At 34.5% G+C, this 22,805-nt stretch overlaps 1 protein-coding gene across 1 annotated transcript; it reads left to right on the top strand.

Moving 5' to 3' along the window:
• The first annotated feature begins 276 nt into the window (after positions 1 to 276).
• LOC114760964 (indole-3-acetaldehyde oxidase-like) lies at positions 277 to 16,657 on the top strand. The gene is made up of 10 exons (XM_028950285.1): positions 277 to 551; positions 8,240 to 9,940; positions 10,460 to 10,710; positions 10,795 to 11,004; positions 11,308 to 11,526; positions 12,519 to 13,484; positions 14,049 to 14,144; positions 14,303 to 14,401; positions 14,609 to 14,798; positions 16,218 to 16,657. Exons 1-10 carry the CDS (start codon positions 401 to 403, stop codon positions 16,433 to 16,435), a joined length of 4,101 nt encoding a protein of 1,366 aa, XP_028806118.1. The 5' UTR covers positions 277 to 400; the 3' UTR covers positions 16,436 to 16,657.
• The last annotated feature ends 6,148 nt before the right edge of the window (positions 16,658 to 22,805 follow it).

Here is a 22,805-nt window from a genome sequence, read left to right as displayed (position 1 = left end):
TGTTCTCCTCTGGTCACCCTTGCACACGTGTATTCGAAACAGTTTCTGTGTTCCCACCATTTTTCAAAGTAAAGGGCTACGCCTTTTTTATCTTTTGTTTGTTTTTCCTTGACCTGGGAAGAAAAGGGCTACGTCAAATGTTCTTTACTCGTGCCTTGCTTAACAGCGGCTTGGCCAATCATGTGGACCAATGGACTACTTAAAACACACACATTATATATATATATATATATAAAAGTATAGAGTGGGGAAGAGAGATGAAGACGTGGGGAGGAATTGAAAATTGTAAATGATTGTACCAAAGCCGACAGCTTTATCGTTTTTATGACCAAACTGCGTGGAGTGGGCACAATCTTCTGTGAAGACAGTTCATTTCTGAGCTTTTGGCTTGATCTGAGATATGAAGGAGAACGGAGAGAGAAGAGAAAGCTTAGTTTTTGCTGTGAATGGGGAGAGGTTTGAGCTCTCAAGCGTTGACCCATCAACCACTTTGCTTGAGTTCTTGCGTACTCAGACTCCATTCAAGAGCGTCAAGCTTGGCTGTGGCGAAGGTCTGTCTCTGAGACTCTGTTTCATGATCACCATATTCATGCTCACTAGCTATAGTGGTTTAGATCTTTGTAGAGATTTCATGGTTCTGAAACTGGTTAGTCTCCAAAAGGACACTCATGATACTTTCATGAGTGGCTCATGTGTTGTAGAGCTTTGAATCCTCCTAACTTCATGAGTTAGTGTTGATCATCTGGCACTTTACTCTGTTTCCTTAATATAAATTCGTATCCATGCTGATCTCTGCATTAAAGGAGTTGAAATTGCAGGTGCCCAATGATCAAAAGAAAAGATCAACCTGAGATTTTCCTTCAGTTAAACTAGTTTGTTTCAAGTGTTTCTTAGCCTCTGCAGCTGTTCCTTCCATCATTACTGTTTTTGAACTTTCTCTCTGCCTTATAGTTTCCTTAGTAACAGTATAGACTCTGTCTGGTTGTTATGAAAATATGGACTGATCTTCTTTAGTTTTGTCAAAGATCTGTCAATTATATGGTACGATGGAAATTCTTGTTGGAGTTTTTATTTCTTTTTTTTTTGATATAGAAAGTTTAAGAAACAGAGACTAAAGAAATATCAGATATTGAAACTTCAGTGCCATCAACATACTCATGTTGGGCTTTAGGAGCTGGGGGCAGAGCATACTACCCTTTTACTGTTCAATTATTTGTTGACTTTATGGTTCATTTTCTCCTTCGTACCATAAATAGATGTTGTTTAAGATAGTATAAAGAAACTATATTTATTTTTCTATTGTCATTGACAGTTTCAGTATATGGTTATTCTTCTATTTTCATTGATAGTTTCAATATATGAACATGAAGCTCAAAGGTGTTACTTTTCTTCCATAAATCTATGTTATGATTGAAACTACAGCTAGTTCTTTTTCGGCGTATGTAATATTTGAATCTTTTCATTTGACATTCTAAGAAACAGAGGTAAAAGAGAATTTAGAGCTAACATCATGATTTGGGGCGTGAAAAGAAGGGAATCGAACATTCTACCCTTCTTTGCTTAGAATTATTTGTTAACTTCGTGATTGATATTCTCTTTCATATCCTCATAGAGGTTGTCCAAAACAATATATAAAAAGTACATTCATGTTTTCTTGTTCAATTATTTTTTGACTTTATGGTTCATTCTCTCCTTCGTACCATAATAGTGGTTGTTTAAAACAGTATAACGAAACCGTATTTATTTTTCTATTGTCATTGATAGTTTCAGTATATGGTTATTCTTCTTTTTTTATTGATAGTTTCAGAGGTGTTACCTTTATTGGTTTTTTTTTTGGCCAAAACAAAGTCAATTTTATTAATCACCAAAAAAAGCAATTACAAACACCAATAGCCAACTGGCCGACCAGACAAAACAAAACACAAAGACCTAAAGTACAACCTATCAAAATAAAAGACAGGAAAAGCAAACAAAGAGAAAGCTAGAAAAAAAAAAAGAGTCAACCAATACCACACCTATTGAACCTAGAGTCCCCATAAGACGCCAACCGAACCAAATCCTTACGCTGGTTATCAGAACATTCTGCAGCCTTGAACTTCCTCCAAAGTAACAAATCGTTGGCTAAAATGCTAGCCAGAGGAGGTGATGGTGAATTCACCTACCCAATTGGGCTCACACCCCTACCACAACTCACAGCAATCAAGTCTGCTGCCAAATTACTCTTCCTAAAAATCAGAGTAACAGAAACATACCTCAGATTCTTCAAGACTTCAATAACCTCCTGAATTTCCCAGCGTCCTCTCCAATCAATTCCATCAGCTGAAGCCTTTGAGCAACACCAAAAAACCTCTGCACAATCAGTTTCAATTACCACTTTATCATAGCTCATATCAGAGATCAGTATTAAGGCTTTCCTCAGTGCCAAAATCTCTGCAATAACCACAGCATCAGCTTGCACCTTTTCCCCAAAACCCCACAAAAAGTTTCCTTCACTGTCTCTACAAATCATCCCAATAGCAGCGATACCGTCCTTAAAAGAACCATCATAGTTAACTTTAACACAGCCTACTTCAGGTGCCATCCACCCCACGTTTTGTCTTTCTTTAACACCTTCCCCTTCCTTCTCTACCTCCAATTCCCTTACCCTCCAGAACTCATCCACCATCTTTCCAGCTATCTCAATTATCACACATGGGTCAGGCACCTTTCCTTCATAGACTACTCTATTCTTTTCTTTCCAAATCAACCACATAACCCACACAAAATAGGAAATTTGCTTCTCATCAAGCACTTGGTTATCAACCAGGACATTCTTCCACCACTCAGCTAGACTTCTCAAATTTCCAGAATCAAAACGAAGGTTGAGCCTACATCCAAACCAGACACTTCTAGCCCACGGGCAAAGAAAGATGGCATGCTCAATTGATTCGGTCTCCTGGTCACAAACTTGACAAAGCACAAAACTACAACATTTCCTTCTAAATAACCGTTCTCTAACTGGGATAGCCTTAACAAAGCAGCGCCAGAGAAAATGAGAAATCTTAGGAGTAACTTTTACCTTCCAGATTTGGTTCCATATCTGCTTAGAAACCGTATCTGAAGTACCAGCTCTTCCATTTCTGCACCTCCTTAGTTCTTTAAACCTGTGGTATCCTTTCTTTGTAGCGTACCTACCATTTCTTGCTACACTCCACATCACTTCATCCGTTCTTTCCACTGAAGGAATGCACATGCTGTCAATCTTATGAATCACCTCATCTGGAACTAAGCCATCTAGTCTCTCTACAGCCCACCGTTCATTTTGGATAATATCAGCTACACACCAATCTGTCTTATCTTTAGGAACTTGAGCTAGATCTGCCAGTACTTTATCTTCACCTTTCAACCACTTATCTTTCCAGAGCCTGACATTTCAACCATTTCCAATTCTCCAAAACAAGTCTTGTAACAATTTATCTCTCCCTTCCAAAATGCTATACCAGATCCATGAAGCTCTACCACCCTTCTGAGCTTCAACAAAGTTTGTTTCAGGAAAATAAATTCCTTTCAAGACCTGTACCCATAACTCATTAGGACAATTCAAGATTCTCCATGCTGTTTTTGCTAAAAGGGCTTCATTAACCACTTCAAGTTGTCAAAATCCCAGTCCTCCTTCCTTCTTCGCCAAAGTCATCTCATCCCAAGCTTTCCAATGAATTTTCCTCCCTTCCTCTAAGCCATTCCACCAGACTTTTGCCACTAACGCATCAAGCTCCTTACAGACTTTCTTTGGGAATTTAAAGCAATTCATTGGAAATAATGGGACTGCCCCAATAATAGCTTTTATCATTATTTCTCTACTAGCTGGAGACAACAATTTTCCACTCCAACCTGCTACTTTTCTGCCAATCCTCTCTTTTACAAACGCCAAGACTTGACTTTTTGACTTTCCCCAAACATTTGGAATCCCAAGATATTTCCCAGGCTCATCCATATCATCAATGCCCAGGATATTACAAACTCTATTCTTGGTCACAGAGTTCGTGTTTTTGGAAAAGAAGATTCCAGATTTGGTAAGGTTCACCATTTGTCCTGAAAGCTTCACAATAATCCTATAAAGTTTTTGCCAAATTTCTGCAATTACTGTCATCAGCATTCATAAAAATTAGAACATCATCTGCAAAGAAGCTATGTGAGAGAGTCGGACATTGACTGGTAATCTTGATCCCCTTTAACACACCATCATCCACATTTCTACTAATCATTCTTGAGAGCACTTCCACCACCAGAATGAAAAGGTAAGGAGATAACGGATCTCCCTACCTCAGACCTCTCTCTGGGATAACTTCAGCAACATTTCTTCCTGACAGACACAGGTTTAGCTTCACAGTGGAGATACAATTGATAATTAGCTTTACCCATTTTTTGTGGAAACCAAACTTCAATAGGATAGCCTCGACAAAATCTCATTCCACCCTATCATAAGCTTTACTCATATCCATTTTCAAGGCAAACTCACTCCTTGACCCCTTCTTTCTTCTTCTCAAATAATGGAACACTTCATGAGCAACAATGATGTTGTCATGGATTAAGCGTCCCGGGACAAAAGCACCTTGACTACTTGAAATACAAATATTCAACCAACATTTCAACCTATTAGCAAGTACTTTCGAGATCACCTTATACACAAAGTTACATAGCCCAATAGGTCTAAACTGACTGACCTCCTCAGGCTTGTCAATTTTTGGTATTAACGTGACATTGGTCCAGTTTAACTCACTAATATCTCCTCTTCCTTCAAAAAAATGACAGACCAATCTCCACAAATCTTCCTTTACCACCTGCGATGAAGATTGGTAGAATTTTCCATAAAAGCCATCAGGCCCAGGGGTTTTGTAACCACCAAGTTCAAATACCGCATCATGAACTTCTAATCTACTAACAGGAGCCAAAAGACACTCATTTATACTATCCGTTATGCAACAGTCCACAAATGGTAGTACTTTATCAAAGCATCTTTTACCTGAAGATTTAAACAAATCTTTGTAATAATTGACAAAGCAATTAGAAATAGAACCTTCTTCTTCCATCCAAAGACCATCTTTATTTTTTATTTTCAAAACACAGTTCCTCTGTCTCCTCATAATCGTGGATACATGAAAGAACCGTCAATTCATATCACCATGTCGCAACCAGGAGACCCGCGACCTCTACCACCAATACATTTCTTCATTATGTCACACCTTCTCCAGCTCATCCTCAATTTCTCCTATCCTCTTAAAAACCTCATTAGTAAAAATCAAATCATAGCAATCAAATAGCTGGCTCATCAAATTATCCACCAACTTCTTATTATTAGGAAAAACCCGCTTACTCCAATTCATTAGCACCTTTCTACAATTGTCAAGTCTTCCAATAATTTCTCCAATTACACTGCTCCTTGCAGTTAGGCCCATACACCACCCTTTTCACCTATACTATTATAACCAAGGTGTTCTGTCCACATAATTTCAAATTTGAAACATTTGACTGCTTTAATACCATCATACCTCAAATCCACCAGTACAGGAGTATGGTCAGAACCCAAAGGCTCTAAATGGAAAACTTGAGCTTTCAAGAATTGCTCTAAAATCAACGTTTCCGAAAGCTCTATCAATCCTTTCTTTGATGTTATCTTCTAATATTCTTTTATTACACCAAGTATATCTCAACCCTTGGAAGCCAAGATCTATGAAGCCGTAATCTGCAATGAAAGCTTGGAAACCCATAATCCTCTTTATCGATCTTGGGTTACCCCTCTCTTCTCTTCACGCGAGGCAAGGTTGTTAAAGTCTCCAACACACATCCAAGACCCATCTATCTCATTCACAAATTCCTTAATCTTCCTCCAAACCCTCTCTCTTTCCGTATCAACATCCGGCCCATAGACAAACGTGATAAAATCAAGCACTTCAATGCTTCTTGAAATCACATGAGTATGAATGATATTTTTGGTACTATACAAAATTTCTAATTTTATCTCCTTACACCACCACAAACACAACCCTCCACTTCTCCCAACTGGATTAACCACAAACATATTATCCATCCTACACTGCCTTCGCAGCCTATCCAACTTCCTTCTTTTTGTTTTGTTTCCATAATAAAGATAATTGAGGGTTTTTTACTTCTGGTAATATTTTTCAAATTTTGCACTGTCAAAGGAACCCCCAAACCTTGACAGTTCCAAGAGAGAACACTCATTGGGCCTTGGTGACTGTTAAAGGCCAGTCACCTTCGCCCTCAGCTATCCTCAAACTTCCACTCCTAGCCTCTTGAGCTTCCTTCCCTTCATTACTTAGAATTTTGCTTTCTAAGTTTGCTCTTCCTTCTTCTCTTATCTTCAAACCAGTTTCACCTCTCCTCATCAACTTCTTAGGGATCCTACCCCCTCTTTTGCCACTTGATCTTTGCACAGGCTTTGGAGCAACTTCCTCTTGTTTTTGTTCATCAAAACACAACTTTCTTTTCTTGACACACCTTTCCTCTTCCTCCTCTCCACATAGGGACCTCTTCAAACCAACCCTCCTTAGCCCAACCATCATTTCAGACATAGAAGATACACTGCCATATAGGACCATGGCTTTAGCAATGTTCTCTCTTGCATTCGATGGACTGCCAACCGCCTCCCCACCCTTGTCAACCTTTTTTTATTCCTTTTCTGACTTAGGACTGGCCTGCTTCATAGTTTTGCAACCAGGACTACTATTCCCAATCTTCTTCTCCCCCACACCTTTCTCCCCACCAATCACTTCTGGTTCTGTTGAGGCCTCATTGTCAGTCGGGTTCATCTTCTGGCTAGGCACCTCTGTCCATTCCAGTTTCTTACTTGCCTTGCTTTTTTCTTTAGAGACAGACCTTCAATCTCCACCCAATCCTCCTTACAAACCACAAGAATATCATCCATTCTTCTCGCTGCCTGTACCCCCAACCAATTGCCATATTCTGCCATTGTCTAACCTTCCTTGTTACAATTGTAAGAACAATTCCTCAAGTCATGACCTACTCTTCCACAAACCATAGCACAGATTTTGTAATCTCTCGTATTTGACCTTTATCCTAATCAGATCCTTATCAGGTCGCGAAGTCCAAAGGCCAGACACCAAAGGCTTTCTCAGATCAACCAGCACACGAGCCCTCAAGAAACTTCGACGTAACAATCCATTCCTTCTAGGATCTTCTACTATCAAAACCTCACCAATTTTAGAACCAAGTCTAATCGCATTATCTACATCCATTACCGCCAGAGGAAGGTCTTGAAATTGTATCCAGAAAGGACACCAATCGAAACATACCTCACTGTAGACCATGTCCTCCTCCCACGGCTGAAGATTCAGAAGCCATCCATTAATTGACCACGGTCGACCTCGTAGAATTCGTCTATATTCATCACTGCTTTTGATCTGGAAAACAAACATCCTTCTATCCATCTCTACAATCTCCAAGTCTTCTTTCTTAGGTAGATTCCAACCTTTTCTTATCATTTGAACCATCGTAGCAGTGTTCAGGTTCTTTTCTGTCATAATCCTGCCAATCAGGGCCCTGCCTCCCAATCTGCTTTCCTCCTCCTTTTTCCAAACAAGATCAACATCAATATCACTTTTCAATCTCTCCACACCTCTGCCCTCACTCCAATCCCCGACCTCCATCAAAGAAAACCTCACCGCCTCCTTCTCGCAATGTGCGATCCAGAGGCCACTCTATCAAACTCCATCACAGTGGGCAACGAAGCACTCTTAGTCTCTCCTTCCACACCGCAGCAGTGAACGACGGAGCTAGAAAGGTGAATCACGAACTCGACGAAAACCGTCGTAACTAACTCTCACAGTGGAGAGAGAAAAGCTCCCACAAGGAGAGAGACTGCATTACCTTTATTGGTTATGCCTTTAATGTTATGGTTGAAATTAGTGTTTTTTTTTTGGGGCGTGTGTGTAATATTTGAATCTCTTTATTTGACATTCTACGAAATAGAGGTAAAAGAAACTTTAGAACTATCATCATGATTTGGGCCGTGAGGAGCAGGGAATAGAACGCTCTACGCTTCTCTGTTTAAAATTATTTGTTAACTTCATGATTGATTTTCTTCTTCATATTTTCATAGAGGTTGTCCAAAACAATATATAAAAAGTCTGATTATGAACAGGAGGGTAAAAGGTGTTATTTTTTCTCCTCAAAATTTCATCAATTTCTCATTTTGTGGTTCAATCTGGATGGTTTGCAGGTGGTTGTGGTGCTTGTCTTGTTTTAATATCCAAATACAATCATGTGCTCGATCAAGTTGAGGATTTCACAGCAAGTTCATGTCTCACACTACTTTGCAGCATACATGGATGCTCTATAACCACAAGTGAAGGCCTTGGAAACAGTAAAGATGGCTTCCATCCAATTCATGAAAGAATTGCAGGATTCCATGCTACTCAATGTGGATTTTGCACTCCTGGAATGTGTGTGTCTCTTTTTGGGACTCTTGTCAATGCTGAAAAGACCAATTGTCCGGAGCCTCCTTCAGGTTTCTCGAAAGCCACTGCTGCTGAGGCTGAAAGGGCCATTTCTGGGAATCTTTGTCGCTGTACTGGGTATCGACCGCTTTCTGATGCTTGCAAAAGTTTTGGTGCTGATGTTGATATGGAGGATTTGGGCTTAAACTCTTTCTGGAGAAAAGGAGAAAGTGATGATGTCAAGATAAGTAGGTTGCCTAACTATAATCATCACCACAAGAAGAGTAAATTTCCTGAGTTTTTGAAGGAGATCAAGCCTGATGTGTTCATGGCTTCTAAAAAACATAGTTGGCTCAGTCCTACTAGTCTGAAAGAGCTTCAAGGCTTATTGGAACCAAACAATAGTGCTAGAACTAGGATAAAGCTTGTTGTTAGTAATACAGGAATGGGTTATTACAAAGATACAGAAAGTTATGACAAGTATATTAATCTGAAGGGAATTTCTGAGCTCTCAAAGATCAAAAGGGATGAGACAGGGATTGAAATTGGAGCAGCAGTGACTATATTTAAGGCAATTGAAGCTTTAAAGCCAAAAAGCCAATGTGAATTTCTCTCTGATTTTGATACTATACTTGAAAAAATTGCTGATCATCTGAGCAAAATAGCCTCTGGGTTTATAAGGAACACAGCTAGTGTAGGTGGCAATCTAGTGATGGCTCAGAAGTATCATTTCCCGTCTGATATAGCTACAGTACTTCTTGCTGTGGATGCTAAGGTTCATATAATGACTGGCACAAAATTTGAATGGCTTACATTGCAAGAGTTTCTAGAAAGGCCACCATTAGGACTGCAAAGTGTGCTTTTAAGCATTAAAATCCCATACTGGAAATCCAGCAACAGTGCTTCACCAAAACATGGAAGTAAAATTTTCTTTGAGACTTTTCGAGCTGCTCCTCGACCACTGGGAAATGCATTGCCTTATTTAAATGCAGCTTTCTTTTTTGAGGTTTCTTCCAGTAAAGATTTTGAAGGAACTGTGAGGATAGATAACTGCAGGCTTTGTTTTGGTGCTTATGGCGTTAAACATGCAGTTAGAGCTACCAAAGTTGAGGAACTACTGATAGGAAAGTTGTTAAATCTTGGAATTGTATATGAAGCCGTCAACTTGCTTACAGCTATTGTAGTACCTGAAGATGGAACTTCAAAGATTGCTTATTGCTCAAGCTTGGCAATTGGTTTTCTCTACAAGTTCTTAAGTCCTTTGATTTATGACTATTCTATTGAAAAACTTACTAATGACTCAAATAGGTATACTGGTTCATCAGTCAAGAAGATATTTGACTTAAAAGAGAATAATGGGAAAGTTCATTATGATAAAGTTCCTGCTTTACTATCATCAGGCAAACAAGAGATTCAAGTAGGTGATGAGTATCGTCCCATTGGTGAGCCAGTTACAAAAGCAGGAGCCGCATTACAAGCTTCAGGTTTGTTTTTGTACATTAAAGTTAGATAATTACTTTATAACCTCGTTTCTTTCATATATATGGCATTTGAAAGTGGTAAACCAATGTTTTAACAAATAGTCTAACATGCTATTACGATCAAAATATATTTTCATCCCTAAGATTCTTCTTCAATGTAATCTTATGATTCTATCATGGATTATCAAACTCATTTACTTGGAAAACTACTTATTTAAGCATCAATCTTATTGTCATGGTTTGAACCATTTGTGAATTCATGTTTCGCCCAACTTATTTACAAAAAATGCTATTGTAAAAAGCATTTTCTATACTAGTGATTAATTAATATGATTAAATTCTTTTTCTCGGGCTCCTATTTTGAGGCAACTCTGTATACGCATTCTTGCTTTCTTATCTTGTTGACTACTATCTAGTGTATAAACTAAGCTTATTCTCTCATTTTGTTTCCTATTAACTGTATGTGCTATGATTTGGAATATCTTTTTATTGAGAATTAAATGTTTTGCAAATAAATTGTAGGTGAGGCTGTGTATGTGGACGACATTCCTTCACCAACAAATTGCCTGCATGGAGCATATATTTACAGTACAAAACCTTTAGCAAGGGTAAAGAGTATAGAGCTCAAAAAACTAGATGGAGTTAGGGCAATTATTTCAAGTAAAGACATCCCTAGTGGTGGAGAAAATGTAGGGTCTATTTCTGCATTTGGTATTGATCCTTTATTTGCAGATGAGGTTGCTAGATGCATTGGTGATCGTATTGCCTTTGTGGTAAGAAACTTGTAGATACTCATAGATTTGCAGATATGGCTGGATGTGTTGGGATAATGATTATTACTACATGAATGTGTATAGGTTGCAGATACTCAAAAACTTGCAGATATGGCTGCAAACTCTGCCGTTGTTGAGTATGATTGTGAGAATCTTGAAAAACCTATTCTATCTGTTGAAGAGGCTGTTGAAAGATCTAGTCTTTTTGAACTTCCTCCTACGCTCTATCAGCAACAAGTTGGTGATATAACAGAAGGAATGGCTGAAGCAGACCATAAGATTCTTTCTAGTGAGGTACATGGAATAAGAAAATTCTTCCTTCATTTAATCATTTTTTCTACTAGCTAACACAAATATAGCACAAAAGAAGAATGAGATGATTTCATTGTGTGACAGGATCATACATTCATTCATATCTTAGACACACAACAAACTCCACTAAAACATAGGCATAGATTAGAAACAAACTAATGTATGGTTTAAGCAAATCTGAACATTTTCTTTAATATCTTCTATCACTATCACCCTTTTTAGTTGGATTTTGAATAATTAATCTTTAATTTGTTATGTATCTCAAACGTATTCTTTATCATGTAGATCAAACTTGGGTCTCAATACTACTTCTATATGGAGACACCAGCTGCACTTGCTATACCAGATGAAGACAATTGCTTGACAGTTTATGCTTCAAGTCAAGGGCCCGAGTGTATACATTCTACTGTTGCCAGATGCTTAAATATTCCTGAGCATAATGTTCGTGCAATCACAAGAAGGGTTGGTGGTGGTTTTGGTGGAAAGTTTACAAAAGCCCATCCTGTGAGTATCCGGTTTTGTATCATCCTCCCTCCAGTCCTGTTTATAAACATCTATTAACAACTTGACATAAATTAAGAGTTAGTTGTTTAGTTAGTTAGGGACGCTGGGTGGAAAAACTTAATACTCCCTTCATTCCCAAATATAGGAGCTAGATAAGGGGCTTGTTTTGATCCTACATATAATATCTCAATTCACTTTATCTGTCAAATTTATAATTTTTTCCTTTGAAATATCCCTATTAATTGTACATAGTAAGGAGATTTTCGTCAAGGGTTAATTTCAATGCATATGATTAAAGTGTGTATTTTATGGAAACCAACATACATTTGTTAGAAATAACTAACTTAAAGTAATTTCTTTAATATCTCCCAATTAGTTATCTAACTCTTATACTACCTTCTGTCCTAATTATAAGAGCTAGTTGATTAATTTAAAGAGATTAAGGAAATAAGTTAAGTTAGTTATTTATAATAAATAAGTATTGTCTTTCCTAAAATATCCTTGCTAATGAAGTTTATTGGCTAGATCTATTATTATTAGAGGGACTACCTTGGGAAAAAATGCATAAATATGAGAGACAAGATGGATTGAGATCTTATAATTAGGACCAAAATAAAAGTCAAACGAGATCTTATATTAAGGACCGGAGGTAGTATTAAAGACTAGGGGTAGTACTTTTGACAAAGCCTCATGTCAACCATAGATTTGAAGTGGAATAATTTACTCTAAAAAAAGCAGGTGATGAATGTAAAATTGTTAGGAATAGCATAGGTGTTTCCTACTTTACTTTAAAAGAAACAGGCATAGAATATTTGAAATCTGCTAGTAATTGTGCATCACATAGATTTAGATGCAAGATATCTGATATTTTTGTAAACCAAAATAATGTTATAACATATCAAATTACAATAGAAATATACCTTTTAAGAGGAACATCATATATGTAGTGTTTATGAATGTTTATCGTAACTACTAACAATCACATTTTTCAGATTGCTACAACATGTGCCCTTGCAGCGCACAAATTACACCGCCCTGTCAGGATATATATGAATCGTAAGACAGATATGATAATGGCAGGAGGAAGGCATCCTATAAAGATAACTTACAATGTGGGATTTAAAAGCAATGGGAAGATTACTGCTTTGGACCTTAAGATATTGATAGATGCAGGGATATATCAGGATGTATCTATAATAATGCCAGATGCTGTAATTAGTGCACTTAAGAAATATGATTGGGGTGTTCTATCTTTTGATTTGAAATTATGCAGAACCAATCTTCCTAGCAGATCTGCAATGAGAGCCCCTGGGGATCTTCAAGGTTCATATATTGCTGAAGCTATAATAGAACATGTGGCATCTACACTTTCAATAGATGTAGATTCTATGAGAAGCATTAATTTTCACACATACAAAAGTCTTTCTACTTTCTACAGGAATTCTGCAGGTGAACCCATTGACTATACCTTGGCATCAATATGGAATAAACTAGCTGTTTCTACAAGATTTAATCAAAGAAGTGAAACTGTGAAAGAGTTTAACAAGAACAACATTTGGAAGAAAAGAGGTATATCTCGTATACCTGCTGTGTATCAGGTAGGAGTAAGACAAGCACCAGGAAGAACAAGCATTTTAAAGGATGGGTCTGTGGCTGTTGAAGTTGGAGGGATTGAAATAGGTCAAGGTCTTTGGACCAAGGTAAAGCAAATGGCTGCATATTCTCTGGGTTTGATCCATTGTGATGGATCTCAAGACCTATTGGACAAAATACGTGTCATGCAATCTGATACATTGACCTTGATCCAAGGAGGGATCACTGGTGGTAGTACAACATCAGAGTCAAGTTGTGAAGCAATTAGGCTTAGTTGCAATGTCTTGGTCGAAAGGTTAAAGCCACTCAAAGAAAAGTTGCAGAACGATATGGGTTCTGTCAATTGGAAGACACTTATTTCTCAGGTATCTATTTTTCTCTCATGCATGTGATGACTCCCCTTATATTCATTATCTTGCTAAGTTCTTTAATGGCAAACAAATAAATTTTTTAATTAAATTATAAAGACGATTGCCTCCCAATGTTAGCTCCTTGAAACCCTCCTGATATATCCCAAAAAATTATAGAGACCTCTCTTAGATTTCACTAAAATTATATATCTACCATTCTCAAAGCCAAGACTAATTTTTCTTATATTTTTCAAAATCATACAAACATCTTTTCATATATATATATATATATATATATATTGAACACAAAGCTATGAAGTGAACCATATAGGGACTAGTTCAATTGTGCTCCACTATACAAAGGAATTTCATCTAGAGGAGTTTAAGAACAATTAAAAATAAATAAAAAAATAACTTTATGAATATTACTTATTGCAAGTAATGAATTTTTCATATTCGTTAGCTTGGAAGTGTGCCCTTTGTTAACACCCTGATCCCGCAGAAGTAATCCTTTAGTCCATATTTATCAAATTCACGAGACTTTTGCGTAACTTATCAGCAATATGTCTCCTTGTGCAGGCACATTTACAAGGTGTGAACTTATCAGCAACTTCATTTTATTACCCTGACGTTACCACCAACATGTACCTCAATTATGGTGTTGCAGTGAGTGAGGTAGGCTTATTTTTGTTTCCACTTTCTTATTTAGAAATAGTCAAATTTATGAATGGTTACATTGCTCAAATGTATTTGAAATTTTTGTGGGAGCCTGTTATCGCTGCATCCAATTATCAATAATGGGAAACTAATGGTTAAATGATGTTATTTGACAGGTGGAAATTGATCTTCTCACAGGAGAAACCACTATTATGCAAACAGATATTATTTATGATTGTGGAAGGAGTCTCAACCCTGCTGTAGATTTAGGACAGGTGGGCTATCTAACATTTCTATTTTCTAGTCTCTCTATTTCAAAATAAGAGCGGGTTAAAGGGTCAAAAAATAAATATAAAATGTAAACTATATATAAATCAACTTTTTAAGTCTTGAATAATGTAATTCACATTCTCATGTAGAATAAACAAATTATCAGATTTTGAAGGCGCCTAAGTTGACATGATCATTTTTGGTTGTTGCAGATTGAAGGAGCATTTGTGCAAGGGTTAGGGTTTTTCATGCTTGAAGAGTACGAAACAAATCATGAAGGGTTAGCGTTAGCAGATGGAACATGGAATTACAAAATTCCCACTTTGGACACAATACCTAAACAGTTCAATGTTGAAATTGTTAATGGTGGACATCACAAGCATCGCGTTCTCTCTTCTAAAGGTACGACTTATTAGTTGTTAGAATTCCTAAATTGAAAATTTTCCAAATTATTTGCTTCTAACCATATATGAACGGGTCTGGATTCTCTCAGCTGCAGCATCTCTCAGCGTCCCAATATCTACCATCAGATTGATCTAAGAGCTCACAATATGCCATATCATCATGCTATTAAAAATTAAAAATAAATCTAATTAATGCTATAAAATTGCCTTTTTTTTTAAAAAAAAGAACTATTCTTTTTTTTAAAAAAAATCTGAGTGTAACACCTAATTTCTTGGATCTGTAGAGTTTATTAAGAGTCCAAATTAATATAAATTGAGTCAGATAAGACCACAAAGAGAGGCAAAGTTCTGCCATCAAGTAAAAATACTTGATATAGTTTCGCCAATCTTTATGGTTTTGCCTGACTTGATCTGTATTAGATTGTATTAGATTGAACTTAGATAAATTTTCCAGTCTAAGATGGATAAGTCCAAAAAAATTATATATAAATATTTGATGGTTAAGTTTTTTCATTCTCTATGGTTATCTGGATAAGTCTGGACTCTGAACGTCTCATAGATTCTCTGGCTAAAATGAGCCAGGTGAAAAAAAACTAAATATTCCATGCTAAAAATAATCCCAGTTGAAATCTAGTAAAAAAATTTACACTACAGTTCAGATTTATTTCTAATTTTTAATAACATCACGACGTGGCACAATATGATCTGTGTTAGATGAATTTTAATGGCTGTGATTGCGCCGCTGAGGGACGCAGAGGGAAGAGGACGCTGAGAGTATCCTCTTCCTATATGAACATGCGCATCTTTGTTTTTTCTAACAGTGAATTTCCTTTTATTCCTGTTTATACTATGAGCTGGTTCATCTTTTGGCATATTCCTTCCTGTTTATTATGTTCTTAGGATACTAATATTTGAGTGAATCAAAAAATTGTTTCTACCAACCAAAATAAAGTTGTAAAATTGTTTTGAGTTTCACATATTCACAACTTGAGAGGATTTGGGTTCAAGTAGCTTGTCATCTATTTGCTAAATGAATTAATTGTTATTAAAATAAATATATAAAGTAACCAATAGTAATTGGTCCAGTTGGTAAGGAATCAACTCATAACACATAAAGTTGTGACTTCAAATCCCAATGCCAATATGAGGACATTGTTGGTGAGCAACCTATAAGTAACTGTACTCTTTGAACTTGGAGGCATGTATTAGCCCTAATGAGCGCCTAGTATTTGATTCATCTAAACCTTTTTTGTACAAAAGAAATACATAAAGTAAGCCCACTTTGTATGCATGTGGATTAAGCAAGGAGGGTTTGCTTTAGTCTTTTTAGTTATCTCAATTATATCTTTTCTTTTAACCCGGCATATTTGAAAAATAATTCTGATATGAATAGATGATTGAAAATTTGTTTTTGTAGCTTCCGGCGAGCCGCCGCTACTTCTAGCAGCCGTGGTTCACTGTGCAACAAGAGCAGCAATCAAAGAAGCCAGAAAACAACTTGGTTCATGGAGCAACTCAAGTGAACTTGACAAACCATTCCAATTGGATGTACCAGCAACCATGCCTGTGGTGAAAGAACTTTGCGGATTGGACGTTGTGGAAAGATACTTGAAGTGGAAAATGGCCAAAATGTGAAGGAGTTTATTAATATCTTCAAAATAAATTAGTGTGTTTCATATATTTCCATGATGAAAGAAATATGTACTACTGGCAAAATGTTGTGTTTTATTTTTTTCACTTATGAATTATATTTTGAAAAAGTTTTTTTTGGCCCACGCCTGTAATTTCAAAATAATTTCATATCTTAAGTTAGTCCCATTATATTAAAGATATTTGAAAGCTCTGTTTTTCCTCTGTTTCTTGTGAATGTCTTTTTGTGCAGCAAATGAGGTTTGGAATTGATGTGTATGGGGGTGTGGCCTGCTTGCACAGTATCATTAGGTTGATAGTGTAAATAAAAAAAGAAATTGAACAATCCAACAAGAATAAAGCATGAGAATAATATTTTCTTGCAGAAGGAAAATAAAAAAGAAATATTCTATTGGATTAAAAAGAAGATGCTAAGGAAAACAAGTAAGCTCATAAGTCACGGAAAAACCGAATTTGCAGTTTGGATGCTATATATTATTTTGATTTGGTGTTTGCAAAACTAGTAAACCAATAAGATTTAAATCAATAAAACATAAACACTATATGGTAAAACAATAAGATGCTAACCAACACCCTGATCTCTTAACCAAAGGTCTCAGTTTTGAGCTGTGGGAATGGAGCAACTCCCGCTGAGAGATTTTTGCCTCTTTATATGGAATCTCACTAGGGTCAAATCAGATCTCACTAGTAAACTATATATATGGCCCCTTTTAATAGTCATTTATACAAAACTAAATGATTATTACTTTTTTTAAAAGACATGGTGAAGGATATTCAAAATGAAATGTATATTCCATTTGTTTATATCTTATATTTCTCATTTCCTGTGTTAATTGAAATAAATAATTTTCTCATTTCCGGCTGCTGCACTAAACAGCAAAAAGCAAGTTTGAATATGCAGAAAGAAAGGCAAATAATAATAATAATAATTTTATTGTCGGCCAGTGTTAATGCATTATTCACATTCTTATTGTTCCAACAGCTGATGATTTAGTGGGGAGAAATTTCAAAGTTAAACCCGTTAAAAATGGGATTGGAAATGAGTGTGATCAAATGGGATATGGCCATAGGGGCAAAACAACTTTTGCAACTTATGTGGATAAGAAGCCTAGCTTTTAGAAGAAAGTCGGTGATGTCAAACTAATGTTCTCGAAATTATCGCAAGCATCCAACGTGTCTTTATTTTAGGCCGTAGTATTTGGGATCCGATTTTTTTAGGAGGGTTTGGATTTTCTAAGGTTGTGGCTTGGAATTGTTTGTCAATCCTAGATGTTTGAATCTAGTACGTGCACGTCACTAGCACCCAAGATGAGTGATCTAAGTTCGCTTATATTGAACTGTTTCCCATCAAGATCCACAAGGTTTGAGAAAGTTGCAAATCACTTTCTCCGGTCATAAATAATGCTCTTGTTCAATTATTAATATAAAATTTAATTAGCTAATTTAAAAAAATTAAGAAAGTTAGATGAATTATGGTGTGATAATTTGTTAATCATTAGACTCTTGTTCAATTTTTGTAATAAACGAATTATGTGTTCTCTTGGATCATTATATGACTAACACTTATTGAATTGAGCTTCTCAATTACTACTTTTATTCTCTAATATAAGAGTTAATAGAAGGATTAAATTTGATCCTAAATATAAAATTTTAATTCATTTTGTTCTCTTATTTATCCAAACTAACTATGTTAATAATACACATTAAGCGAGTTTGCATAAAAAAGATAGTTCCAATCCAATTGATTTTAGAGGGTATTTTTAAAAAGTTAACATATATTTTTGATAAACAACTAATTTATCTACTTTTCTTAATTTAAAAAATTAATTAAATAGATTTTATATTAAGAAATTATAGTCATATTTGGAAAATGTTAGGCCTTTTGTGAGAGAATAGAATAGATATAAAAATTACAATTCCTTGAAAGAGACATGATTGTATTTTTAACAGTTAATGGTCACATGGCATGGGGCCCTTAATGCCCCAACTCTGTGATACGTCTCAACTTTGCTAAAATTTAAAATGACAATTTAGGGGGTGTTTGGATAGAAACCTAACTATAGTTTTAAAAGTGATTTTACGATATACAAAATAAATATATGAAGAAGTTTGTCTCGATTTGCAAAAAAATGCTTTTGGAAAGCACTTTTAAGCAAACCCAAACACTCCCTTAGTCGTAGTTAGCAGTCTTTGCGAGACAGGATGCGACAGAGATGCGAGATTTTTTTAATTTTTAATTAAAAAATTGTGTCACCATTTTGATTTTAATATTTTTTGTACTACAAATAATTAATCAAAGTCCTATACTCTTTCAAATATATTTTTGCTTAAGTAATAGTAGTAAATATTTGATTTAACAAGCAAAATAATCATGCCATTTTTCAGTTTTGACAGGTAGAGGTGGATTATTTAAACTTGTTCTTCTTTTTCATGTTTTAAAATTTCTCAAAGTAAATGTTAAATGTGGAGGCCATTATCCTTGATCCCAATTAAATCTAAATATACGTTAATAAAAATGCATTATCATATCATATTGATTGAAGCTTCTTTAAATTACATTTTTAAAAATATTTTTTTCTTTTTTAAACCATCAAAGTAAAAAAACTTATTCAAAGATGTGTTCCATTTACTTTCTTAAATTTAATATTTTTTTTTGGTATTGTTAGAATAAATAAACAAAAATAATCTATAACAAAAACCAAAAAATACATACAAATGTATATCCTGTCGGGGCTTCCATCTTATCCTGTTCTAATTGGGATAGGATAGTATGAACAACTCTAGTAGTCGGTATTATATTCACAATTTTTAAATTATTATTATTATTCTTTTTTTCTGCATGCATACGAAACATAGTTTTTAAATTGTCCGTCAAGATAAGATTTCGAAGAAAAATTTAGCTCCATTATGAGTAAACAATTCTTACATAATTGAAGCACGATTAAGTAATTTCAATTACCATTTTCCATTAACCTCCATCGGTGGGACCTTCAAAGATATTGGCTTGTCATAGGGAATAAATGTGAATTATGTGCCTAACTAGAGAGTTCGAATTTTTTAAAAACTAATCATTGATATAAAAGCTAGTTAATCATTGAATTTGGTCGTGAATATAAATTTTAATCCATTTCGTCCTATATATTTATTATTATTTTTCTCAACTATTATTAGGTGCCTTTTTGTTGAAGGTCATTTGAGCACACAAACCTAAGAGTATGACGCGGGTTACTTCAGCCCATAGGCCCCAGCATTCAAACATCGGCTTGAGACATTTTTTCTATCCTTTCTTACCTAAAAAAGTAGAGGCACCTTATGCTCTTGAACCAATAACTATCTTTCAACTAACCTACTCTTTTCCGTCCCTCAGGACCAACAAAAGGTAATAGAAGAATATTCAAAAACTATTCAATGGGAGTGTTTTGATGAAACCAAATCATAGTTTGGAGAATAGTTTCTAGAGAACAGATTTTTGAAAAAATAGATTTTGTAAAAAAGTGATTCTGATAAAGTGATAGTGCTTGGATAGTTATTATCAGAAACACTTTTTATATATACAAATTACTAAAAAAGACATAAATTAATATGATAATTACATAAAAGATAGATTTTATAATATATTTTAATTTGAAGGAATAAAATTGTTAATAATATATTTTTTACCAAGATAATTAATAATATATAAGATAATATAATTAATAAATAATTAATATGTATATATATTTATAAAATATAAAATTAAATATGTTTTAAAAAAATAATTAAAGAGTATTAAAGTCATATTATCGTTAAGATCTACTCTGATAGGTACAATCATACTTTTTCAATTTGAGCCAGAAATAGAATGGATTCATTTTTTCTGAAACCATGATTTTAAGCTCAAAACCATAACTTTAATTCAAACCATGGTTTCTTCATATTTCTTCCTGTTTGGCAATTTCCTTCCCCAAACTATGGTTTGGGTCCTCAAACCATAGTTTGGGATAACACCCAAACAGGCCCAATAATAGTCTTCTATTAATTCATTTGTATAAGCCGCAGCTAAAGTTGTAAAAATAAGAGTTTAAATATCGCTTGTAAATAATTCAAAGAACTATTGATGACACATGTTAATAGTTTTTGTATTAAGGAATAATTTCAATACAAATGATTTAAAGAAATATTTTAAAGAAATCAATAGTATTTTTGATAAATAACTAATTTTTTTACGGGACTCACATACAAGAACTGAAAATTGAAAATGGGTGCATCAAAGCTGGCAGCTTTGCGGTGTAAGAAGTAAGAAACTAGGCGGAGTTGGAACAGTCTTCCCCGAAGAAACTTCACTTTTGAGCTTTCGTGTTCATCTACGAAATGAGTCAAGGGAAGGCATCACATGAACGAGCTTAAAGCTCTGTTGAGCACATGCTAATTTATATTTGATTGCTCTTATATTAGGAATTTAGGATTGCTCTTAGGGAAATTATAATCAAGTATCAATAAAGAGGTTTAATTACCTTAACTCCTTAAATTCCATTTGACAATTGAAGAGCATACAACAATAAGTTCCATTATAGAAAATCACAACTAGTTTACACTGCTCACTTGTTATTTAAATTTTATGGTAACTAAATATCAATGTTTTAAAAGCCGAATCGGAAGTCGAATCGAAAAGATCAACGGGTCATGGTTCAATTGGTCAGACCGGTCAGATTGTTCGGTCGGACGAGTAAAGGAATAATTAATTTAAAACAATATTATATACATATAATTAATATATATTAAAAATATCAAATTATTAAATAATTTAGAAATGCATTTAAATAATTTAAAATTATAATGAAATCATTGAAAATGGAATAAAACCTTATATATTTAAATTTATGTATGTTTAACATATTTAATGATATTAAAAATAATCAATTCATTCAAATCAAAACATTGTTTTAAAAGATAAACCAGGTATCGAAACAAAAAGGTTAACGACTCACGGTTTTAACACCACAATATATGAAATTTTTAATCAAATAATACTATATGGTTATAAATAGTTTATAATTATATTAGTATATTTAAGGGGGTCAAATTTTTTTATTTTTCTTCTATTTTTTAAAAAATTTTCAATATTTTTTCAGTCAAGCTAAAAAACCATCCGGTTTTCTAAAAACCGTTCCGGTTTCCGATCCAACTCCGGTTTCCGGCTTAATGACGGCTCAACTGCGGTCCTATCTGGCTCAACCATGTGAACGATTTTTTGGTTCAAACTGAATCGTTAATAAGTCCGGCTAACAGTTCAACCTGTCCGACTATCCGGTCTGCTCCGGTTCTTTAATCATTGCTAAATATCTTCCTCCTCAAGATCTATTTGCAATTCTCTCTTGTTTTTAAGATTAAAATACATTCAGTATTTCGAAATATTTTATCAAATACGTCCAATAGTACCCAAATGTATTTTATTGTGTGTCTTGCACTGTGAAGTATTTTTTTTTCTCAAGTGTGTCCAATTTCCTAAAGTATTTATAGTTTATCATTACTCTAAAATATTTTTTTTAAGTACGTTCAACACCATAAAAGATATTGAAGAAATACTTCATGGCACTTGATCTATATTTATTTAATGCACCTTTTGAGTTAATAACGAAGTTAAAATTTCTCATGAAGTAATACTTTAAAAGCATAGTTGTTTACTTTAAGAGTAAAATGACACTATAAAATATTTTAGAATATTAAATGTATCTGATAAAATATTTTAGGATGTTAGATTCACCTTAACCTTTGTTTTTATGTTATTTCCCATGCTATCAAGAAATTAGACTCTGTAGTATCACATTTGTAAAATATTTCAATAGCAGTAAATGTTTATTATTCAAGGTTGAGCCAACTTTAAATTAATCTTACCTTCATTTTTCAATATAAAACATATTTTGACTTTTAATTTGATTCTAAATATAAAATCTAAATCTATTTTATCTCTCATATTTATCTATTTTTTCAAAAGTAATCATTGTAGTAACTGCACATATTAAATATTTAATCAAATGATATTTGATTAGCAATGGTATTTTAGGTAAGAAAACACCTATTTATTACAAATAACTAACTTAACTAATTTTTTTAATCTATTCAAATTAGTTAATTAACTCTTATATTAAGGATCGGACGTAGTATGTATAATTATTAGTTGTACTAATTAGATTTTGTATAGTTTGAAACGAATCCATAAATCTTTATATGTTTTTTAATTAAAATCCCTAAACCTTGACAAACAAATATTCATTAAATGCTACGTGTACCCTTCTGGCACAATTTGCCAAGTATACACATCTTTCTTTTTTTTTAGGTGAGAAGTATGCACATCTTTGTACACATTTTTTAAGTT

Source organism: Neltuma alba, unplaced genomic scaffold, assembly GCF_004799145.2.
Source record: "Neltuma alba isolate B1F8T4 unplaced genomic scaffold, ASM479914v2 tig00011058_pilon, whole genome shotgun sequence".
Taxonomy (NCBI): domain Eukaryota; kingdom Viridiplantae; phylum Streptophyta; class Magnoliopsida; order Fabales; family Fabaceae; genus Neltuma; species Neltuma alba.
This window is presented reverse-complemented; position numbering and strand designations above follow the sequence as displayed.

Excerpts from the sequence above, each read along its gene's own strand:
- LOC114760964 (XM_028950285.1), top strand. The coding sequence starts at position 401 with ATGAAGGAGAACGGAGAGAGAAGAGAAAGCTTAGTTTTTGCTGTGAAT. Across the intron at positions 11,005-11,307 it reads ATAAGATTCTTTCTAGTGAG|ATCAAACTTGGGTCTCAATA; the intron begins GTACATGGAATA and ends TTTATCATGTAG. Across the intron at positions 13,485-14,048 it reads GGAAGACACTTATTTCTCAG|GCACATTTACAAGGTGTGAA; the intron begins GTATCTATTTTT and ends CTCCTTGTGCAG.